This window comes from Gobio gobio, assembly GCF_949357685.1.
Source record: "Gobio gobio genome assembly, chromosome: 4".
NCBI lineage: Eukaryota > Metazoa > Chordata > Actinopteri > Cypriniformes > Gobionidae > Gobio > Gobio gobio.
The window spans coordinates 61318179-61343735 of NC_137100.1; the positions used below are offsets into that span (position 1 = coordinate 61318179).

A 25557-nucleotide genomic window follows, 5' to 3' on the forward strand; every position below is an offset into this window, starting at 1 on the left:
ATGCCTAGATGGTTGCTTATTTTTCACTTGATCTTTTTTATAAACAATGTTTACTTTTAAACAGCATACAGTCTTTAAATGTGTATGTATTATTTACTTATAAAGATTATCATAAATAATAAACTTATTGAAATTAATTTAATAAAAAAAAAAAAGTGTAATAAAATTAAAATAAAAACATTTTGCTGTGGTACCGAAATTGGTCCCGAGTAGTACTGTAGAATTTGTATGGTATTGGTACCGACTACTGGAATTTTGTTATTGTGACATCCCTAGTAGTATGCCAGTCCAAACATAGCTTAGTTTCAGACGGACTCATTTTGACGAAATTAATTAAAAAGATGATTAGTTCACAAATTGGACGTTGCAGTGCATTTCAATGCTTATTGAGAGCGGTGAATTCAGTGTCTCAATAGTGGTCCAGAAAACACTGGTGTATATTGTGTGTGTGTGTGTGATGGTATGTGACCAAACGGATGATCTCAAACAGGTGTGAGGTCGTTGAAGCTCTTCAGGTCATTACACTGACCTCTGACCTTTCTCTCTGCAAACCCTGACCTTTGAGGTACTCTCTCGCACACGCATACACACAGAAGCTCTGTTCCAAAGCAGAGTGAGCAGCATCATATGTAATGTTATACTCTGAAAAGGAAAGACGCATAAATGTTGAGCAAAATATTAAATTCAATTTAAACCTTTTATTGATACTTCTTGGTATTAAAAAATATGTTTATAATGAACTTTTCTCTCACTTTGCCGGTATTTTTTTCTCCAGTGGGCTTGTTGCAATGCATTGCTTTCACTGCAATCCCAGATAAATGCAATGCTCCCTCACGGTTTGACCAGGATATCTTTGAGTACAGCCTTAAAATACGACCTACAGAGGCAGCTCAATAGGTTTAGGAACATAGCCATTGTCTGAGCAGCTACGGGCTTAAACTGTTTATGCTTTTATTAGTTTCAGTGCTATTTAGGAGATCACAGTATTGGACAGCATGCGCGTGTTGTTCAGACAGCTGAAGGTCTATTTTTTGCTGCTGATTCTTACACCTCCACATTTGGACAATCAACACCTCACTTTATGACACACACCACATAATGGCAGCGACAGCACACTCACCTCTCCTAATGGCATCAAAACACACACTCACATGAACCAAAAGCTGACGAACGCTCCTTTAACAGACTAACGCATCGCTTCTGTCAGCTGTGAAAACAGGAGCAAACATTTGGATGATGAGTTTGTAGTGTGGGCCGGGTAACAGATGGAACGAATTGGCTGGTGTTAGTCAGGGTGTCTTTGCCATTATGGCTTTAGTGGGGATTGTGTGTTTGCTGATTAAATGCATTGGATTTGTCACTTAATCATCATACACAGACATAAAATAAATGCAAAAACTGTAGTTCTGCTCAAATCCCTAAGCTTCCTCCCTACATTTTAAAGTTACACAAGATTACTGGTGGGGATTCGACTCCAAAAAAGTTGATTCCTCGACTCTGAATAGCCCTAGAGTTGGGTTCGACTCCAGCACAGGAATCTACACTTGTTGTTGACTTGTTCACTCATTCTCTATATAGAGCACGGCAGTTTAGTTAACTATATCAGCAAGGAGTGAATGAAATGAAGTGAGAATTTGTGAAATTCATTTATACATTTCTTTACTTCTTGTTTATTTAATTCTGTCGACACACACCGCTGTTTTTCGTGACTTTTACCTGTGTAAAATGATGTATTGGCAACAACTAGGTAACAACGTTGAGGCTTCTCTTTCGAGGTAATGTCATTGCTAAATTTGACTAATTTGGACAGACACGCTAGAAGTGTGTTGTTTTGTTTGTTTGAGGAATTTAAAGCTTTGTATCAGGGGGACAAAAACATTTAGTGTGTTATAATGACTGCAATCTTGTATTATTCCTGACCCTGTTTTCATGTAAAAAAAAAAAAAAAAACTGGAATCGAACACTAATACACGAAATGGTGTTTAAAAACTATTTTTCCTCTGTTTTTGGATATATTGACTAGTGAAATGGGATATTTAAACAAACGAAAAATTAGAGTGGGATTTGATTTTATCTGAAGGGAATGATTTATGAAGGAAAATCATGTTTTTCATTTGAATAAAGTTTATTTTCTGGCAGATTTGTCTTAATACCTTATGAAGTCAAGATATTGTATATTGATAGAAGAATGTATTTGAGACTGAAAAAACAAGACAAGACAATTCGAAGATATTAGTTTGATTGCCGTGTTGTCACAATCTAGGGCTTTTCATTGTTCTAAACCCCGCTCGGTTGCGCACTTAAAGTAACCTGCGCATGCGTTTTCGCCAATAAACATGTATTTAAGTTCAATAAAACACATGTAAGCCCAAGTAAACACATATATTATACATTCAAAATAACAAAATATGTATTACTGTGACCATAAAAGAACAGTAAAAGACAGTTTTTCTACACAAAGCCCGTATGCGAGGAGGCGTGATATTTAATGAATAATGATGGATATCACCTGAGAGGACAAAAGAACAGAATAGCCCACATAATGACCTGCATAATAAATTAGCTTAATTCAGGGGCCTGTTCTTCGTACGTCGCTAACTCAGTTAGCTGGATTTGATTGTTGACGATTTGACATGATCTCGGATTGTTTGGTTCTTCGACGCTCATCCTGGACTTGCTGTCATAGCAACAGGTCCGTAAGCTTAAACCTGCTCATGAGCGGCTTATTTCATGTAAACAGGATTAGATTGCATCTTGAGGTGATACTTAAAATCTGTCCCAGCCACTGCTACTTTAATACAATAGTTCATTACTGAACCAGGGGCAATAATAATAATTTTAAATAATAATAATGATAATATAAAAATGTTATATTTTATATATGAGAATGTATGTAATAATATTGACACAGCCACTTGATTGAGCGATTTATTTGTGATGGAATTACTTTATAATTTTATTGGAGGTTTACACACATGTTGTACAGTTACTCTGAGCCGTGCATTAATTTAAGTGATCACAGATATTATGGGATGGCTTGATGCAGCGCAAGAGATGCAGATAATTTGATCTTGACCCTTGAAACTTTAATACGGTCTCGTTACAAATCTGCTCCAAATTGAATTAAAAATTAAATTACAACATTGAAATACAAATGTAAAGGGTGTACAAATACTGTATAAAATCGTGAATATAAATAATTGGTAATCATGTTAAAAAAAAAAAAAACATTTATCTATTATAACTTTTATGTTGGTTTGGTCGTTTAGCTGTTTCCTTATAAAGGTTCAGAAATTCGTGGGTTTTTTTTGTGTAATTTGTCAAGTTTTTTGCCAGGTGGCTTTTTAATTATATGATGTCATTACGTTGCTGTCTTGATGCCAGCCAATCGCTGCATTGCTGATCGTGGTTTCGAGTATCGATGCATCTGCCCTCTTCAGGGGAAAAAAGAACGCTCTGTAATCTTAGATCATTTAATCCAGATATTTTAATCCAATCCGCAAATTCATTTGAAGAACCAAATTAGCCAGACATCAGTTATCACGATTAAAAGATCTGGGATCTGTCAAATCATCTTAGATGTATTAAGCGAGGTACGAAGAACGGGCCCCAGGTGTGTGACTGAGAGCAACAGGACAAAGGACATATATTATATATATTGTACTTATCTACAGGGAGTGCAGAATTATTAGGCACGTTGATTTTCTGATCATATTTTTTTTCCAGGCACATTTGACCAATTCCAAACCACAGTAATCCTAATAACTACTATTGATTTAGTATTTAATAATGTATAAGTGATATATAATTGTTCATGAAGGCTGGAAATGAAAATCACCTTATATTCAGGTGTGCAGAATTATTAGGCAGGTTTTCTTTTACAGATAAATTGAGCCAAAAAAGAGATTTAACTCAGACTGAAAAGTCAAAAAGTATTAAATGCCCATGAGAAGGATGCAATACTAATGCAATACTAGACATTGCAGTTAAGGCATGACCATTGGACAGTGAAATGCTCGTTGGGTCAGCAGGATCTGACAAAAACAGGTGGTGAAGAAAAGACACCTGTTAATAGGGTTGGGCATCGAGAACCGGTTCCAACTTGGAACCGTTTAAAAAATAACGATGCCATTGGAATCGTTTAGAAATTTTGTTTTCGATTCCGATCATCGGTTCCAAACGTGCAAGTTTTCGGAAGTGCTTGCCGCGCCCGTTTGTTCTGTTGCAGCCATGGAGCACGGTAAGCGGCGCTCAAAAGTGTGGCTTTATTTCACAAAAAAAAAAAAAAACCTGGGTCGGCACAGTGCAACACATGACAAACTTATTTCTTGCACGGGAGGATGCACTACAAATATGTGGTGTAGCTATAAATTAACGAGTGTAGCGTGTTTGAAATGCTGCGCAGGTCTGTCCCTCGGGCAACCCTGCGCTAACCAACGTTATTAAAGGGATAGTTCACCCTGAAATTAAAATAAAGCCTTCTTTTACTTACCCTGATGTTGTCCCAGTGCCCTATGTCCTATGACATTTAAAATACTGTTCCTGCACGCGCTCCTTCCTATTATGGCAGTGAATGGCGATCAGCTAAAACATTACAAAAAGTAAACAAATGTATCACGCAACGATACAGGGAGACGCGCGCCATATGGAAAGTGTTCAGTGGGCACACTATAGGTTTTGCGAGAAAGAAACCGTATTATTCAGTCAAAACACTGAGCTCGGCCGTTATTCTGAGCGCGCTCCTCTGTGTAAGTTACATGAGCTGTCAGCAGCCGCCGGCGCTCATGCCTACTATAATAACTCGCACTGTTGTCATTGCACCCACGATAAGCACACACACACACACACACACACACACACACACACACACACACACACACACACACACACACACACACACACACACACCATTTTGAGAAATCAAGCTCAATAGAAAAAAACGCGATTCTCGTCTTTTCTATAACGTATATGATAAGAAATAATACTAATAATATAACCTCCTTAAGTGAATATTGTGTACCGGTTGTCATGACAATATTGCACGAGGCTACTGCGGCTTGGAGTGCGCACACACTGGAACACGCGCATTTGAACTGTACAGCTGGGTGAGTAAAAGATGGCTTTATTTTCATTTCAGGGTGAACTAACATTATCCCACCTCATCATAATCAGGTAAGTGATTGTAGTGTAAACCCCTTGACCAAATTGCGAATTGTGGTGAACAACAACGTTACTGAAATAATTTTTCCCCCTAGATAAATGTAGCTATACGCAAATTGCCCACGCTAGTAGCAGTCCTAATGACTGCTGTTAATGCTATTGTTAAACCGGGACTCGGTGTGGAACTCCATTCACCTTTGCAGCAAAGCAAGTGAAAATGCCAGCGGAGAAAGTCCCAAAACTAAAACTCATTATTGAATCAAAATACAATTTTCCTCTGTGAAATGAGCCTGTGACATGTTGTGACTCCACCCCTCAAAGAATCGGAATCGAGAATCGAAAAGAACCGTAATCGAAACTAAGAATCGGAATCGGAATCAGAATCGTTCAAATGAAAACGATGCCCAACCCTACCTGTTAACTGCAAAATAATTAAGAATTAAGGTGAAGAATTAAGGGTGAAACCATCAGGAACCCTTTAGTCTCCAGCGCCACCATTTTCCAGAGCTGCAACCTACCTGGAGTCTCCAGAAGTGCAAGGTGTCAGGATCTCAGAGACTTCAGTTAGGTAAAGAATCCTAAAAAATGACCCCCACTAGATAAGAATCACAAGCTGAAGTGTTGTAAAATACATGAAGAAGGTTTTTTTATAGGCTTTATGGACAGATAGGTTGAGAATGACTCTTGAAGGACCAGCACCACATCCTCTAGTACCACTGTTTGAAGAATTCATCTTCCAGAATCTGGCAGTACGTTTTGGGAGTTCATTTTAGTCCATCCTGAAGTCCGTTTTGCAGAGATGGACTAAAAATGAACTCCCAAAACGTCCTGCCAGATTCTTCAGAGTCCTTCAAGAGTCACTCTCAACCTATCTGTCCATAAAGCCTATAAAAAAACCTTCTTCATGTATTTTACAACACTTCAGCTTGTGATTCTTATCTAGTGGGGGTCATTTTTTAGGATTCTTTACCTAACTGAAGTCTCTGAGATCCTGACACCTTCACTTCTGGAGACTCCAGGTAGGTTGCAGCTCTGGAAAATGGTGGCGCTGGAGACTAAAGGGTTCCTGATGGTTTCACACTTAACTCTTCACCTTAATACTTAATTCTTTTGCAGTTAACAGGTGTCTTTTCTTCACCACCTGTTTTTGTCAGATCCTGCTGACCCAACGAGCATTTCACTGTCCAATGGTCATGCCTTAACTGCAATGTCTAGTATTGCATTAGTATTGCATCCTTCTCATGGGCATTTAATACTTTTTGACTTTTCAGTCTGAGTTAAATCTCTTTTTTGGCTCAATTTATCTGTAAAAGAAAACATGCCTAATAATTCTGCACACCTGAATATAAGGTGATTTTCATTTCTAGCCTTCATGAACAATTATATATCACTTATACATTATTAAATACTAAATCAATAGTAGTTATTAGGATTACTGTGGTTTGGAATTGGTCAAATGTGCCTGGAAAAAAAATATGATCAGAAAATCAATGTGCCTAATAATTCTGCACTCCCTGTAGTAAATGCATCTTGATTTAAGAATGTTTAAATAATTAGACTAGAAACAAGACACAAATTTCTAAGAGCAATTTTGTACTATTTTTTGTTTTTGAAAGTAGTCTCATGCAAAAAAATTAAATAATAAATAACTAAAATAAGATACAATTTATAAAAAACGAAATTCACTATAAAGAAAGCAATTCACTTTCTACAAAAAAATCCACTTTCTACAAAACAAAACTCCAGAATCATTTATTTAGAATGTAGTCAACAAAGGCCTATTATATTTTAAATGATCAAAATATGACTACACTGCAAAAAATGCTCCTCTTATTTAGTTGAAAATTGTACTTATCTAGTAAATGCATGAATGTTCAAATATTTAGACCAGAAACAAGACAAAAATGACTAAGAGCATTTTTTATAAATTTTTTTGTACTTTTTTTGTTTTTGAAAGTAGTCTCATGCTAAACAATTAAATAATAAAAAATTAAGATACAATTTATACAAAACGAAATTCACTTTAAAGAAAGCAATTCACTTTCTACAAAAAAATCACTTTCTACGAAACAAAACAAAAATCGCTTTCTACAAAACAAAACTCCAGAATCATTTCTGACAAACTTTGATATTAAATATAAAAAAAAATAACATTAGGCTATAATATTTAAACATCAATATGAAGAAAAATACGTTTGACTGGTACTATATTTATAGCATCTGAGCAGACATTTGCACGTAAAAGCTTTATTGATGTGACACTAGGCTCTTTTACAATAAACACGTTATAATCTGTCCAAACCAAGCCAAACAAATCTTGTCTAAACAGTCTTGCGTGTATGACATGCAGCAGGATTCATATTTAAACAGTCTTTTTGCGTTTAATATTCACAGATGCTAACAGAATAAACTTAACAGAATAAAGCCTACCTTACAATCAGAATAGAATAAAGCCTACCTTACAATCAGCGGCGGAATCCGTTGCTCTTAGAAATGAACAGCTTTTCATGAGGAGAATAAATCCAGGATTATTCCTTGACGCGTCTTAAAACGATGTAGCTGAAGTAACGTTACAGCGCTTCACTAGATGTTTGTATGAGTTGATGTGTGGGCGTCGACTCTGGATCGTCAGTATTTGAATCTCAGAACACGCGCTCCATGGGCGTGGTCGCATTACCGGATAAAGAAGAGGCTCTCGGGTGACTGACATCACACTCTTTTCGAACAGATTACATAAACACAGAATATTTGTTTTCGATTTGGTTTACATTATTTAAAACCTGACATTTCAGCGTTTCTTTAGACATATGTCTCATGTTTGTGAGACAAGTATTCACTAAGCTAGAGGTCCTTTTCTGAAGACTATCTGAATGAAAGTCTTTGAGAGAGAGGCTGCAGATCGCGCATCATGTTTGTTTTCTTTATTTTTCATAAAGCAAAACATGTTTTTGTGACTGTAAACAAAAAAAAAGAAGAAATTTAACAGATTATAATGATGTATAACACTTGCCTGAATGATAAAAAAAACGACAGAGTTATTTGTGTCTCCTGGTACTGATGGCACTGACCGACTCGAGAGGTTTAACACTGTCCGCGGGTTGAAGCGACCCCAATAATGTGATATTTATCCCTGGAAATGTGAATTTTAGCAGGGGAACCCCGCCAAAAAATGCAGATTTACCCCCCGGAACATGATTTTTTTTTTTTTAGCCTGGATGCCAGCCGAACTTAGCCCCGCCCACAACATTTGAGGTCGGGAAGTTTGGTCTGGACTTGAGAGCTGCTTTATACGATGATGGACAGATGATCAACAGTAATCATTAGGGCTGGGTATTGACACAAATTTCACAATTCGATTCGATTTCGATTCCCAAGCATTCGATTTCGATTCACAAGCTTTCGATTCGATTTTCGATTAGTTTCAATTCAATATCGATTATTTTGGATCTGTATCAGGTATAAAACATGCTAGTGCTGGGCGGTACACCGGTTCATACCGAATACCGGTATTTATTTTTGTTTTAAAATGCTTAAGGTTTCTCTTTTTTTTTTTTTTTTTCTTCTATCTCCATGGTCATATTTTAATGTGCATGTGCCTGTAATGAGTGTGTTGCATGTGTTTTATTGGTTGTTGTCTCCCCACAATTCTAGTGTGGAATTTTTCTACAATATTCACTCGTCATGACCGTAAAATAGGGCATTCTAAAATGTGGTTAACACCCGGTCATGCATGGGGGAAAAAAATACAGTCATATACTGCGAAACCGATATAATTTTGAAAAATACCGTGATACAAATTTTTGGTCATACCGCCCAGCACTAATACATGGAAAATGTTCTCAAGGAAAACAAATTTCTGAACTAATGTTGTAAACTATGGGAGTCAGTTGATACTACATTAGCCTACTAATATTGAAGGTAAAAATGAACAGATTTGTATACAAACACTTAAATGACACAATATATATATATTTTTTAAATAATAATAGTTATAATATTAACTTTACAATTACATAATCATAATTCTACTCCAATTAGTTTTTTGAAATGTAAACATTTAAATGGTGGCTGTCATAAAAACGTGCCAGATTTATTCATACATACATGCATTAAATATTGAAGAACATTGACAATGAATATCCTATGTAATGTGGTGCATATATTTAGCAAAATGCTCATCTCTAGAGTAAATTTTTCTAGCTGTCTAATGAGTTTATGGACACTGGATATGGTTTTTCTGAGGTAAATGTGACGTTACATGACAAGCCGTTTTACTTGCATCTTTCTGCGGTTGAAACACTGATTGAGCGATTCTATGTGACATGATACGGATTTCGGTAAGTTGTCCTGTGTCTTTTAACACACTTTCAAATGCTCATTCATGTTTATTTCGCGGTTTTACTGGTATAAGGCGGAAGAGAAGATCCTTTCATGTTTGCTCCGCGCTGCCGGTTCTCTTGAGCTGAGCTGCGGCAGAACGATCTTTTGAATTTCGTACAAAAATAGACGTAATTGGAAATCTGAGACTTTCATATCAATAGTAGCCTAATAAAGCACAAAGATTATTGTGATTTATTGGATGGGAGGCACGCTACAATGTTTATTTCATTCATTAAAGGGTAACTAAACCCTAAACCAACTTTTTTTAGTTAATGATCTGTAATACTGGGGCTTTATTAATGCTGTTCATTGATTCGAGTAAATGTTTTGACATTTGAGTATAAAGTGTTTTAATTCTATAAAATATGGTGTAAAACCGCCAAAGTGCTGCCCTCTTAAGGTTGAACGGTGGCTACTGCAGTTGAATTTTCCTATTGGACGTTGTGGTACATCGTGACGTAGGATGGCTCTTCCAACGGCTCACTATCCGCGCCCCTGGCACGAGCTCACCACGCCCTCAGAAATGTTTCCCCCAATCACATGATGAGAACGGCTTCACTCCAGTATGAACTGTCATGTTACATGAAGTAAACATTATGAATGAAACTCACTTGACACTTGCTTTAACATTGTATTGAAGAAAATACTGTTAAATAATGCAGTTGTCAGTACACGTCAGGCTTTTCTTGCGATATTATTGCCGGCCGTCATGTGTACAGATAATTTTCATACATGAGACGCGCTTTCAAACCCTGACACGCAAGTGGTTGCCGCGGACGCAGATAGATTAGGTCAGTTCTCTTGCGCTGCTGCTTCACTAGCATCGTCGGCATCGGGAGTTAACGCAGTTTGAGCCAGCGGCTCGCATTGATAAGGCTCCGGGTTTGTGTCTGTTACAGACAATCCACCCTCCTCCACTTCAGGTGAAGGTAGGAGAATGACCGCTCTGTTGCAAAGCTGGCGTCACTCCAGTCATTCTCCATCTTTGCGACTCGCGAGTCTGACAGCTGTCAATCAATCCGTCACTGCGGGTCTCAGGTGCACGCCCTCCGCTCAGCCCCGCCCTCGGTTCGTCCCCTCTGTGTCCGCCGGGCTCTGCCCACTTTTCCAGCATTTTTTGAAAATTGCCAGTGGGTGGAGTTAAGCTCTGAGCTGGGGTTTAGTTACCCTTTAACTGAAAACAGGATGACTAATCGATTCTTGGGATTTAAGAATCGATATTGTTTTGTAAAAGTGAGAATCGATTAAAATCGAGAAATCAATATTTTTTTTTACCCAGCCCTAGTAATAATCCACGTCACCAAAGAGCGTGAATTTGTTTACTAAACGGAGAACTTGTTCGTATATGCATTCACCTTTACTATTTCTCTAAAAAATGATGATCGTGTTGGTATACTCCGTGTATCCTTAAATTCTTTTTTATAACACCGGCAAAGATCGTTTACACTCCTCTTCTTCTTCTTCTTCTTCTTTTTCTACTTCTTTCCAGTGTGCGTGCAGTTGAGTTCTGTTGACAACTATGCGTCACTCAACGGACATCACTTGCTCCGTTGCTCTGATTGGTTGTAGGTCTATCCAATTGAGTGCAGAGGCATTTTTTAAAGTGAGTTTGGTTGTCACTCTAGTTGATAACTGAACTCTGCGTACAGAACAAGATGAAGTGTCTAGAAGAAGAGTGACAGCCATATTTAAAATGAATGAGTATGTGGCCTATGTAAGAACAAAACTTGCGTGTTTTTTCTTGCTTAAGAAGGATTTTGTTTTGTTCCAGCTTCATTTGGACTGGGTTTGATATGTGTTAAAGGTCAACCTAGTACAAATTGGAAGAAGAGTCAAAGGTCAAAGCTTAAAGATGACCTCCATCACAGCTCGTTATGTTTGGCAGAAGTGTGTGTGTGTTTCACAGATTTACTGGTTGATTGGTTATCCAGAAGCCTCAGTAAGAGGCAGCCGTGTTCATTTGTTTGACCTCACTTTCTCTTTGTTTTGCTTGTTTATTAGTTTTAGTTGGCTCTCTCTCTCCTTTCTTGAAGTGTTTGGATTGTTCTGGTCTGCACAGGCCGTTCTGCATTTTTATTGTAGTACCATTAACTGCAGAAACAATTCTATTGTGGTGTGTGTTCCTGTAGTTTTAAATGTTAATCAACCATCCATTTCTATTTGCATTGAGCTGTCAATCAAATCACAAGCATGAAATAGTGGCTGTTTGAAATAGCTTACTATCTTACTACTATGCATACTATTTTTGTAGTATGCACAGTATGCAGACTGACCCAGACGATATTTGCCAGAATGTACGGTATAAAAAGACTGGAATACTGTATCCCACAGTGCAATGTACTTAACCTGCCATCTTTAATAGAATTCTAACGCTTTAACTATGATCAGGCTGCCAAAACATAAGTCGAGTCAAGTCACCTTCATTTATATATCGCTTTTTACAAAACACAGATAGTTTCAAAGCAGCTTTACAGTGAAAATATTAAATTAATGGAAGAGCGATTGTTATTGTCCATCTAAAGTAAGTTTCTTCCACTTGAGAAGAGTTGTGCACTTTCATTTTTATTTTACTATATCTATTTACATACATTTTATTTTTTACTCAAAAACTATAATTTTGTTATTTTACCCACCCAACTAATTACTGTCTTTCCAATAGGTTACACGCACTTTTCACAATCCATTATGGAGCTGATCAATTTTGATTTTACATATTGTTCTTTAAACGTTCTTTCGTGTAGTTCATACAACCACCTTACAATATTTCAATTACATAATTTATTTTGTAGCCTATGCTATGCTTTGCACAACAAAAAGTGAATTGTGCTGGTAAATCCCGAGTGTTGTTCCCGTTTTCTTGTTCTTGATTTGTTGTTCTTCTGTGTTTTAATAAATGTGTGTTATCAGAATCACCTTCATCCTTTCATTTGATTTGACATTATGGCTAAGGCAAATTGTCTTTAAAAGTAATAAGAGTTATTTGAAGTTCGCTGAAGTCTGGGTTTATCTTAAACTACCGCTTCAGCGCATGAGCAAAAGTTTTGTTTGACAATGAGCACGATCTCATGAGACACTATAGGCTTGTATACTAATAATTCACTAATAAGAACTGTTTTCTTGAACAAAATCAAATATTTTAAGTTAAATTCATAGTGTAAGGCAAGAGGCTAACAATGTCAAGATCAATATTTGTGTAGCCTGCCTGACACGGTATTTTCACAGACATGTCACGTCTCTGGCATAGACTACAATATTTAAAATAACATATGCATTAGTTATATTCTCACTTTAATTTATAGAGCAATCCCTGCAGTGCAACGTTTTTAGGTTAACTATAGAATAGACTAGGATTAGTGTGTGTCGCTCGCGCAAGACTCGCAACGGGGGGCGGCACTCCATTGTGATGTCGGTCAGCCATCATCGGCACAACCCTAGTGGAAGTAATCCAAGTTACTCAGATTGAGTAACCTAACGGAATATGTTACAAATTACATTTCTGGGCATTAGGCTTGCTACGATAGTCGGTGTTGCCGGTGTTACCGGTGTCCAGACTCAACACCGGTTACATCACTTGCCCACCGTGGCACCGCCCACCGTCTTTTTGATTTTTTTATAGTAATAAAATAATTTAGTTCAGTTAGAGAACAGACAATACAAATAAAAACTGAACTGTATCTGCTTAATAAAGCAGGATCCGACCGTGAGTCTCGGCAGCGGCAGGAGTCATTCATCAGATTTAAGAGTGAGGAGCTGACGGAGATGATCGCGGAAGATCTGGTTTCAAAGCGAAACGTAAAAGCTCCTATTTAAGGGAGTTTGTCATTTGTTTTGTTGTTGTGTTTTTCATTAAAAATAATAGGCTAATGAACCCACAATTCAAGCAACCCGCAGCCGAATTGGCGCTAATTCAAACCGAAAGTAAAATGTGCACGGCCGCACAGAGCGCGCATTGTTTACTTTCGCCTGGCTCCGCAGTGCGAGCCTCCGCGCTACGCTGACTGCGCGCATTTATTTTTGCCACACGCACCGAGTATAAACAAGGCTTTACGGTGGAACTGTTATTCATTCATGGCGTGCATCTCAATCATAGACTGATCAATGCTTGATCAGTGCCCTGACTACTGAACTAGGGAACTGATTGAGACGCACCCATGGCCTCACAGAGCGCGCATTTACAGACGAGCTGTCATTCACGGTGTGTGCGCACTGACGCGTTTTCAGTTCAGAGCGGTCGTGTGCATGTTACTTTCGGTTAGATAGAATTAGTGATTTAAAAGCCTCCGCCGGTGATACCGGTATTACCGGTGTTGTCACACATCAATTAACCGGTGGGGAAATTTCCTCACCGTCACATCCCTACTGGGCATGTATTCTGTAACGAAATTCATTTTGAAAGTATCCTTCCCAACACTGGTGATATGGTGCATATATTTAACAAAATACTCCTCTCAAAAGTACATTTTTCTAGCTGACTAACAAGTTTATGAAAATACTGTATAAGAAGTAAATGTGACGTTACATGACATTGTTTACAAACTGACGTCTTTCTGCGGTTGAAACATTGATTGAGTAAATCCATGACATGATACGGATTTCGGCAAGTTGTACGGTATCTTTTAACACACTTTCAGATACTCATTCATGTTTATTTTGCGTTGTAACTGGTATTAAAGCGGATGAGTTCACGTGCGCCTCCGCTTCTCTTGAGCTGAGCTGCGCCAGAGCGATCTCACGGCACAGCGCCAAAATGGTATTTATGTTTTTGAATTTTTTGAGACTTTGTGTCATATCAATAGTAACAAAGCCCAAAGATTATTGCGATTTAATGGATGGGAGGCGCTACGATGCGCAGTTCATTCATCAACTGAAAACAGGACGACTAATTGATTCTTGGGATTTAAGAATCGATATCGGTTTCGTAAAAATGAGAATGATTTAAAATCAAGAAATAATTTTTTTTTTTACCCAGCCGTAAACAATAGCGTTATCATCTTCGTGTAAACGTACAAAAACATGAATCTGTGAGAATGGTGACGCCATGCACATAATAGTTTTTCTTTGTAAAATGACCGCCAAATGACTTGTCTGACACGCATAATACAACGTTTCTTTGTCGTTTTCGCAGATCCATGTGAACGGGAATCATTTTGATAATGTTTTTATCTGTACAGAGGGAAAGTGAAGCGAAGGAGGCCTTCACAGGGGAGAGTCTATTTGACACGGTGTCTGCTGACACTTCAGGGTTTAAGACATTTTTCACACACACACAAAAAGAAGTTTAATACTGCACAGTAGTATGCCGCACACAGTATGCTACTATTCCATGCAACTGGTGTGTTTGGTTAAAAAAGGCAAAGGGAGGGGGGGGGTTGAAAATATGGGTGCGTGGTCTTAAAGTGGGGGCGGGGTTTGGCCCAACTACACTGAGGCTACTGTGTGTAGGACTGTGAATAATCCCCTCCCCTCCCCTCTCTCTCTCTCTCTCTCTCTCTCGCTGGGCAGTCAGTGTGAAGCTGTGATTGAGACTGCTGTGGGGTGTGCAGTTTCTCACATTCTGTAGAGGACACACATACACACACACACTCAAGAGTGTGTTGAGCAGACAGCTGAGGGATTCACTCGCTCGCTGGAGTTGCGCACACGGAAGATGGATCTCTTGAGGACTTGCTTGCGTTGGGTCTGCTTGCTGGTCATTGGACTTCTGGGACTCGTGGAGGAGAACTTGGGTGAGTGTCAACCTTCAGAAAATTTAGTGACTGCGTGTTTCTAATGCAGGATTTGTAATGCAGCTGGTTTCTGCGCTACGGATCGCCACACACATTCACATTCAGTCAGATGTTGCTATTTTATAGCTCAGGATATTTTCATGAAGTTAGATGCTCATCAAGATGTTTTTTTTCTATACTTCCTTGGGTTCATATTGAGTTCTCTGATTGTTCATTGCAGACACATTATTAAGATACATTTTGGGTTATTGTAGGAGACGCATTAAAAAACTGGGGTCTTTTTCTTTGGAGAAACATTTAAGAAGCAGGTCAATTCAGTGACCTTTTAGTCTCATTTGTATATAGGGGCAATCAAATATGCTAGATTGGGGAGAGGAATGAACTTAAAAATTGATCATTAATGTCTATGATGATTACAGTCCTGTATAGGAGAAATTATTGAGATTAAAGAGATCTTATCTGTGATTTGTCTTTGTTAGTGTGTATATATGCTTTATGGTGTTCTGTATGTTGGCTTATACAAACCTCATAGTGATGGTGTACCAAATGGTCAGCCAGGTGTTGCTGTGTGTGTTTCTCGTTTTGTAGTTTGGTATAAGCCTCTCAGCTGCCTAACACTTGTTTTACACACAGTTGGAGGTCCAGCTTTGAAATCACTCAGTGTTTAATTCATACAACAGACTCTCTTTCTCTAACACTCTTGTTTGTTTTTTGTGTTTTCTAGACAGACATGTTTTTGTTATGTTAATAACCAATCATTTTGCCTTCCAGAAATAGGTATAATTGCGTATTGAAAGAAACTTATTTTTGAATTTGCTGTAATAAATTTTTATATATTTAATTAACATTTAATAAATTAAATAATATGAATAATTAAATATAAATACAATATAACATTGGTGTTTAAATAATATTATAATTTATTGGTATTTATAATATAAATTAAATATAGAATTTTATAACTTACATTTTATTAAATTATATTGCATTTTTAAATTTTAATTTGATGATTAAATTATAAATATGATTTAAACATTAATAGTTATAATTTAATTATAATTATCTAATGCAATGTCTGTTAGCCATTTATAAGTGTAATTTAAGTGTCCATATTCTCCACTGTATTTTAGTCAAATTGTTATTTACATAAACTTTACTAATCTTAACTTTATCTAAGCTAGTGAAGGAAATTGACTTGACTGCTCTTATCCTTTTTGTGTTAGCCTGTGTGCACACTTATATTCACGTCTCTTTCTCCTCCTGAGCGGTAAAGAGAGAGTGAAGCCGTTTCCATCATTTCACATCCCATAATATCCTTCAGACACGGTCCAGACCTGTCTCCCACCACCCAGACGCACAATGAACTCATCTGTTGTCCACCGAGTGCAGAGGAGCCTGCTGTGTCTCTGTCAAACTTTATTTACAGTCCACAGCATCTCACCCTCTGCATCACTCCTTCACGTCACTCCTACTGCCGCCACACAAACTCACGCATGTCCACCAGAGTGTCTGTCTGTGATGAGTACATCCTGTCTGCACTTTTGACAAGGACATCATATATTTGTGTGCCACTTGTGGAAACTACTAGGGCTGCACGATTAGTGGAAGTAAAACCAAAATCACAATATGGCTTATTGCAATTATCAAATCAATTTCATTAAATAAGTATATGTGCTGCTGATTTCAGAGGGAACCATCTTCCTAAACTTGTAATGAGAAGTGCTTATTATGACAGCCATACATTTTGGTATTGTAATAGTTTATAGCTTGTGCTCATTGGTTGGTCCTGGGCCTGGCTGATCTAGATGATTGATGAGCTGGACTGACAATAGGCCATCTTGGTCAAGTTGATTTGGCCTGTTTTGGGGGGAGAACATGTTTGTTTACCTTTGTTGTTCTTATAAAACTAATAAAAACAATATTGAGAAGTTGGTTAGGCCTGGAAGACCACCTCAGACTAGTCTTGCGTAGCCAGACCTTCAGACTGACGGCAGAAGATCTGGACTCAATTGCATCCATTTCATTGGCCAGTGACGGCCCAAAAGGATGTTTGACCAATCACAGTTTGTTTTGTTCCACATCATGTTTAGGGGCGTGAAAATGTAAATTTGATGTGCTTACGATAACAGACTGGTGTGCATCTAATAAATTATTAATTTAAAAATGTTGTGCACGTTTACTGCAACAATGGAGCCGCAAACTTCACATACTTTTGAAAATCCAGCGTTTAGTTGATCCTAGGCATGTGCCGGTATCAAATTTTCATGTTGCGATTAATTGCTGAAGCTTTTATCACGGTATACGGTATTATCACGATATTTAAAAAAAGTGTTGTCATACTATAACAGGTTTAAAAACTTTATTATAACAAAAGAACCAAACATTTAAATACAATAAAGCAATACACAAAAATGTATAAAGTAAACAAATATTTGAAACAGATTAAAGTGCTAAAGAATTATAAAGAACAATAGGTAACACTTTACAATAATGTCTCACCAGTTAATGCATTAACATTAACAAAGAGCGAATAGCTACATTTTTACAGAAGTTATTCTTCTTTGATAATGTTAGTTTAAAAAAGCAACTGTTAGTGTAAGCTCAGGTCCATTAAATAATAGTTACAACTTTTGATTTTAATAATGTGTTATTAAATGCTGAAATGTACATTTAACTAAGATTAATACATGCTTTAGAAGTATTTTTCATTGTCAGTTTGTTAATGAATGAACTAATGTTAAATAATGGAGCCATATTGTAAAGTGTGTGATTGAACAACAGTCAGAACATATTCAAACAATATCTAGGGCATGTAATTTAAAACTTAAAAAAAAAATTAAGTTTGAAAATGACTGTAATTCTTTAAGTTTTAGGTTATGTGATGACGAGCACCGGATTATGGTTACTGGGGAAACGGCTGTATTTCTGCTGTTCCATCAGCGCCCTCTGCTGTCTGAAAGTGAATGTGCACTTCAGTGCGTCTTCACGCCTTCCGCCATCTCGGCTCATGAATGGTCTGTTTACATCAGTGCGCGTTCCTCTTTGATGCGTTGTTCATTTTAAACGGTTGACGGGTGAAGTATTCTTAAAATACATTCTAAAAATCTGAATAATTCGTAATAAATAATTATTCACGGTATTTTGAAGTGCCCACGATAACAATATTGTGCATGTTCATTATTGCGGTATATCGTATTACCGTTTACCCGCACATGTCTAGTTGATCCTGATAAAAGCGCTCATTGTCACAGTTGTAAACACTGCGGGTTTTTCCATGAGGGGGTTTGGCATCACGACAACTTTGTTTCCAGACCTACCATTAAAGAACACGACATACAAGTCTTGGAAAATCAACCAATCAAATGATGACTTTGAAATTCCTGAAGTGTTTCAGCATTTTGTCTGCCATATCCATCAGGCGTTCAGCCAACACTCCGTGGGCGTGATGTCTGAGGCTGAGACTAACCGCTTCCAGCAGCCTAGCCAGCAATACATAAATTATTATGGTCAACCAGTTCCACCAAGATGTTTTGCTGGTGAACAGCATTACTATGTGGCTAGATTAACACTAACCAGCCTGGACCAACATTGGTTTAGTTGGATGATTTTTGGTCAAACAGTGTGAGAAACAAAAAGTCTAAAAGTTTCAGGTGAGAAAATAAGTCTTGATGTTGTGTGATAGTCTTCTCTGGATGTCTTCAGTCCTCACTCACACCTCTCTGAATCGCTTACTTCCTGTTTGACTTGGAAAGAGGGCATGTCTCACATCCCATCCCAAACTCTTTCACCTTTACTGCCCTGCCTGTCATCAGCGTTCTCATCGCCTTCTCACTTCTTCTTCTCTGAGGTTTTGAGGTTTATTCTCTGATGGCTCTGATTAATAATGGCCGCTATAGGTTTGTCTTTTTACTGTCAGCGACCACCTGTTGGATAAATGAAGTGTTTTAGATTTATTTTCACAGCATAGTCACTCTTGAAAGTTAATTTTCTGCTTTAAGTTGTTCACGGAGACTATATCATGGGTCCAGCTGCAGTTGGTTTGATGGCTGGAGTCCAGAAGATTGTGATGGACAGCCGGCAGATGCAGATCTGCACTGGATCTCTGGAGTGTGGGAAAGACAGAGGTGTTGAAGAGAGAACAAAACGCGTGTTTGAAACGGTGCAAGACCGAGAACCTGAGATCTGCTTGCATGTAATTTTGTTAGTCACGTTTTTGATGCCAAGTGGGAATACAGTACAGAGTGCACAAAGTCATACTCAAACATAGTGTAAGGGCCATGACACACCAAGCCCAAGTAAAAGCGTCGGCTGTGCTTTGAAAGCTGACTGTGTTGTCGCCTCGTGTCGGCTGTGCTTCGGCCGAAAAGCTGCACTTGAACACCAAAAGGACTACAGGCGAATGTCAGCGAGCACGTGTGTGTTCTGCGTCTGTGTGTAAGGACATAACTGTCTACATCAGCTGGTATCAATAGTCTATATTCGTCATTCAGAAAGGGGAAACCAGAACTAGGACTGCAGATATACAAACCGTAAACAAATCAGCGCTTGCTTATCATTTTGAATATCAATCACTTTCTTCATTCCAGGCGGCCCATGTTGTTATGAATATATTTGCGCATTGGATTGGTCAGGTAAGATGATGTAAAATTAGAAGTCTTTAATTGCCATTTTGACGACTTCGCTCACTTTCATCACTTTCGATTGACTCGTTTGCTAAGCTGAACAGCCAACCAGAGTTCTCTCTCTCAACGATGGTGCCGACAGCAGTGTTAATTTCGTTGACGAATAATTTTTGTCAACAACCTTTTTTCACTGACGAAAACGAGACGATGACTAAATAAAAGCCAGTTTTGAATGACAAAAACTATGACGAAAATCTATTCATTTTATGAGTCCAAGATAACAATTAGTAGGCACGCAGCCCATCATGTTAACAATGAAGAAGAAGAAAGAGAGCGAGCGACATCTGTCGTGTAAACTATATGTATATATTTTCACTCTGCATTTAACCCTCTGGTGCTCTTCGTTTAGGGCTTGCATTGGTTGTCTTCCCGGTCATAAGTGACCGGACACCTAAAAATTTAACTTCCTCCACCCCAGTAAAACCAATGTCATTTATTTTTCTTCAATAATATTTTTTCTTTTTAATTTAGTATTTTGAGATGATTTAATGGTATATTTCAATATGTATGCAATAATTATGGTCTATTTTTGCCATTGAAAATTATATAAAAAAAAAAAGTCAGGTTCAGGTATTTCAGGTTAAAATAGAGACTAGGCCTTCAAAATATATTTTTTTGAAGGCAGATTAGCGCCCTCTTTTGGAATTATTTAAGAAATCATGCAACCATGGGTGTAATCACTAGAGGTCTCTATGGAGAGGCTTGAGAATTCCCTAGTTCTGTTTTGAACACATTTAATGATTTTTTTTTGTTGGATTTGAATATATATTTAAAAAATCTCAAAGACTATTTATTATGAAGTTTTAGATATTTGTTTGTTAGAAATATAGATTTTTTTCTGTGAATTTGTGTTTTTGCAGATTTGCCATTCATTTCCTATAGTGTCATTTTTGACCGAAGAGCACAAGTGGGAGTATTTTTTTTATGACCACTTAGCATGCTCGAATCATGCCCTCAATTTTTGTTTGTGTTCACATATCTAATGCTAGAAAAGTCACCAAGTTTCATATCATTCTGATGAAGCTGTGATTCTTTTAAAATTCCAAATGTAGTTCATAGGTTCAGTTTTTCTTAGGTGTGTGTGTGTGTGTGTGTGTGTGTGTGTATAAGTGTGTGTGTGTGTGTGTGTGTGTGTGAGTGGATATGTCAATATCACACTCTTGATGTTTTAGAGTGTCACCCCTTTACTGCTGTGTACTTTTTTTCAGCATTGTGGCCGAATTTGTAGATTGTACATTCAAATATTCGGTGAATTTTTGTGTTTTTGCCGATTTCCCATTCATTTCCTATGGTCGGTCATTTATGACCAAAGACAATGAACGCTACTTTTTTTTTACGACCAATTAGCATACTCGAATCGTGACCCCAATTTTTTTGTGTGTTTACATACCTAATGCAAGAAAAGTCACCAAGTTTCATATCATTCCGATGAAGCAGTGATTTTTTTAAACAGAAAATTTTCTGACCGAAGAGCACCAGAGGGTTAAACGCCGCTCTTCTGAAACTCTGCAGTGACATTGGTTCTTTTTACCAGCACCAACTTTTATTCATATTGTGAATAGATTAAATGCAGAAAGCAAGCAAAGCGCGCTCCCTTTAATATAATCACTATAGCTGTCAATCAGATGCAGCGCGACTGGCAGTGCTTAAAGAGTCAAGTGGCGCAGAAGCCTTTAACGGTCTGCAGACAGAGTGTGAACACAATCACTGCACCGCTTGGAAGCATCTGCCTATCCCTGTGCACCGGATTGAGTTGAAATAATCTTGGCTATCGGACCCGCAGCCCACCCGTGCCTTCCGCACATCTGACCCGCACCTGACACGTAAATATTATTCCACCCGTTACATCAAATGTTAGCGTGCAGGACTCTGACGCTGAGATATGTTATTATTGACTTGTACTCTTTTTGCATCATTTCTGTCATATTATGTTTAAAACTATCAAGCCAGACTTTAGAGTGTCAGTGTAGATTATACTATTCTATAAAGATATGATGCCATGAACCTTACAAGTCCAGCAAGTACACTACCATTCAAAAAATGTGGGTTCAGTATGATATTATCAATGATGAAAACGGTTGTCTAGATTCTTTGATGAATAGAAAGTTCAAAAGAACAGCATTTATTTGAAATATATTGAAATATTTTGTAACATTATAATTTTGTAACTTTTTTTATCAGTTTAAGGCGCCGAAATGAATAATAAATAAAAAAAAGTTACTCACCCCAAACTTTTGGACAGTACGGTATATTTTGCAGAAACTTCAAAATGAGGAATAATGAAGACAGAGACGACTTTGGTGATTGTTTTCCCATGTTTAAAGGGTTAACAGTGTTCAGAGAGGTGAGAGTGTGTTTGCATTCACCTGCATGAACTCATGAGCACAGAACGAGGCTTGAACGAGCCTCAGGTCTCTGTGTGATAACACACCTAATGGATTTTGAATGCTACTCAGGTGTGTCTCTGTATATGAGTCAGTCTGGAGCCTGAACTTTCTTGATTTATTAATGACTTTTTAATGATAGAGAACAGCGGCACTGCATAGAGTAACACTCAGGAACAGCACTCTGTGTGTAGTCATTCTGGAGCCTGTGCTGTAGTGTATTATTAATGGAGGTTAATGATGAGGAGCAACACTCATGTTCACATTCAAACCTCCGGGCTTCTCATGTCTTATTGTAGATTTTTGTACTCTAAAATGTATAATCATCTAAATCTATTCATTTTAAAGATATGTGACATCCGTCGCAGCAAACTCTTTTCCGGTAATCACTGTGATTGGTCCAGCCTGACCAGCAGTGAGAAAAGTAATGGGTAACATGATGTTATCAGTTTTTCAGTTTGTTCAGTCATTTTCCAATTTAATAGACACTATGTAAAAAAATACATGAAATATATAAAATATAGTGCTGTCAAATCGATTAATCACACACACACACACACACACACACACACACACACACACACACACACACACACACACACACACACACACACACACACACACACACACACACACACACACACACACACACACACACACACACACACACACACACACACACACACACACACACACACACACACACACACACACGTCATCGAACCTGACCAGTTAGAGAATAATTGGTCCATTCTTTAGCTTTATAGTATTTCAGGGATTTTTGTCAGCTAAACACCTTTAACATGAAATATTTACCATAAGTACCACCTGAGATTTGAATTGAATATTTCAGTAATTTAACAACACATTTGCATGTTAGCGGTTCTCTGATGTCGATTCATCGTCACATGATGCTTATATCAGTGCCTCCCATGTGAGCAAATCTCAACTGCTTGATTGCTTGTATCTTTGCAAAATGTAAACTATATTGTCGGCCAGCTCTAATCTGCAAAAGGCCGCTGTAAGGCATGAAGATTTTTAAGATTTTATATACATTAAGGTCATGGCTGCTGTAAATCTGCTTTGAAACGTCTATTGTAAAAGCGCTATACAAATACATTTGACTTAGCTTAAATATTAGTGTTTATTTTAGTTTTTTTGTGTAAATTTACTTGTATTATATTAATTTATTTTAATTTTTAAGTTTTACTCATTAGGTTTTCATCAACTCACAAACCCCTTTTTTCTATTTCTCTGTTTCACACTAACCCAAGTGCATCATGGGAAGGAAGCAGCTGGATTTGGTATTTGAAGGTGTTGTGTGTCAGTCCATCTTAATGCCTTTATCTTCTGTCCTTTCTTTCATCTCTCTATCTTTAGTATTGACCCTGTCCATGGACACACCTGTTCCCACCTTTCATTTCTCGCCTGATGCGTAAGCTGAGCGTTCCAGCGCCCCACCTGGACGACCAGCTGAGGGTTCACATGCCCTCTTTTATTTCAGTTTGTGCTGAAAGCATCTGATGCAGTAATCATGAACAGATCTCACAACAGAGAGTGAGAAGTGTGGAGATTAGCAGTAGTGAAATGGATTTTTTCTGTTACAAAACCTTGTACTTACCTATTTTTTTTTCTCTAAATAGCCAAAAACTTAAGTTCATATCATAGCCGTCAGCCATGACTTGCTTTTTCATCATCATCATCAAAGCTTCATCAAAGCTTTTATTCAGGACACACATGGTCCAAAAAACACATACATGAAATATACCAATACAAACACAAAAACAAACAAACAATACATATCACATATTTGCATATAAACTAAAACGCCAGTGGTTCCACAATCTGGAGAAAAATCTGACTGAACTTAGTGTTGGGTTCGTCAGTGTTAAAATTATACTGTTTGCAGAGTCAGTTAGCCTACACATACATCTGTACATGATATTCCGCAACACTGCAGAGCAGGTGGGTACACCAGCACTAACAAACATCTGACTCGCACTGCTCCAACGTGGCACCTTAAGCAGCAGCCGCATTCCATCATTATATGCTACATTCAGTTTCTGCATGCTGCTCTTTTTGTAACAGCGCCACAAATGGGCAGTATACATAGGGGTACAAAATGTTCTAAAAAGTGTAGTCTTCACAGATCCTGAGCACATACTAAATTTGCGGATCAACATATTAGCTTGTGCATACAACATACGACACTGTCTAAAAATGTCCCTATCATCAGACAGGTCATCAGTTATGTAATGTCCTAAGTACTTAGCCTCATCACATACTTTAAGAACACTACCAGACAGGGAGAATTCAGGAAATAACAAGTTCCTGTCCTCCCTGCTCCTGATAATCATAATGTTACTCTTTTTTGCATTATATTTAATGTCAAAGTCTGTACCATATTTAGAGCAGATCTTCAATAACTGTTGAAGACCAGCACTATATGGACTAAAAATGACCAAATCATCTGCGTACATCAAATGGTTGATAATCATATTACCAACCATACACCCAGTTCCACATTCGTTTAGCAACTTTGATAGATCATCCATATAAACATTAAAAAGAAAGGGAGACAAAATACTTCCTTGTCTAACTCCGTTACATACATTGAATGGTGCAGACACAAAGTTACCCCATTTTACACACATTGACTGATGAGCATACCAGAAAGCCAGAATTCTTACCAGAAATTTGGGAACTCCTCTGTTGTGTAACTTATAAAATAATTTCTCATGATTTACACGATCAAAGGCTTTAGAAGCATCAATAAAACACATGAAAATTGTGGAGTTACGCCTGTTATATAATTCTAAAATCTCCTTTAGAGCAAAAATACACATATCTGTGCCATGTTTCGGTTTAAAACCAAACTGGTTTTATTCACTGGTCGTGTTAATGGGAGGGACATTCTCTTTCTAGAAAGCATTTGATGCTTGGATATGCCCATTAGTGATGATGAGTTATCAATATTTGAAGATGCAAAAGACTCTGTTTTTCTTTATAATAAGCATTTTTGTCAGGCTTCTATGTATAGGTTTCTACCTAAGTACTGGTACTTCTGAATGGGCTGAGGCTGGGATTTTGTGGGTTTGAAATGAAAATATTTTATGAACGTAAACTATATGCAGAGAGCACTCAGTTATCATTTTTGACCGAAGTGGCTTTTAGAGGCTTTATCATCTGAACTCTTCAGTTTTGTAGTCTTGGAGACTGCACACT

General features: G+C 37.7%; 1 protein-coding gene across 1 annotated transcript in view; it reads left to right on the top strand.

The window, feature by feature from the left end:
- bmpr1ba (bone morphogenetic protein receptor, type IBa) overlaps positions 1-25557 on the top strand; it is a 117509-nt gene that overhangs the window by 61570 nt on the left and 30382 nt on the right. Inside the window, exon 4 of the mRNA XM_079815879.1 lies at positions 15043-15266. Within this exon, the coding sequence (XP_079672005.1) occupies positions 15188-15266 (79 nt within the window). The 5' untranslated portion in view covers positions 15043-15187. The remainder of the gene's footprint in view (positions 1-15042; positions 15267-25557) is intronic.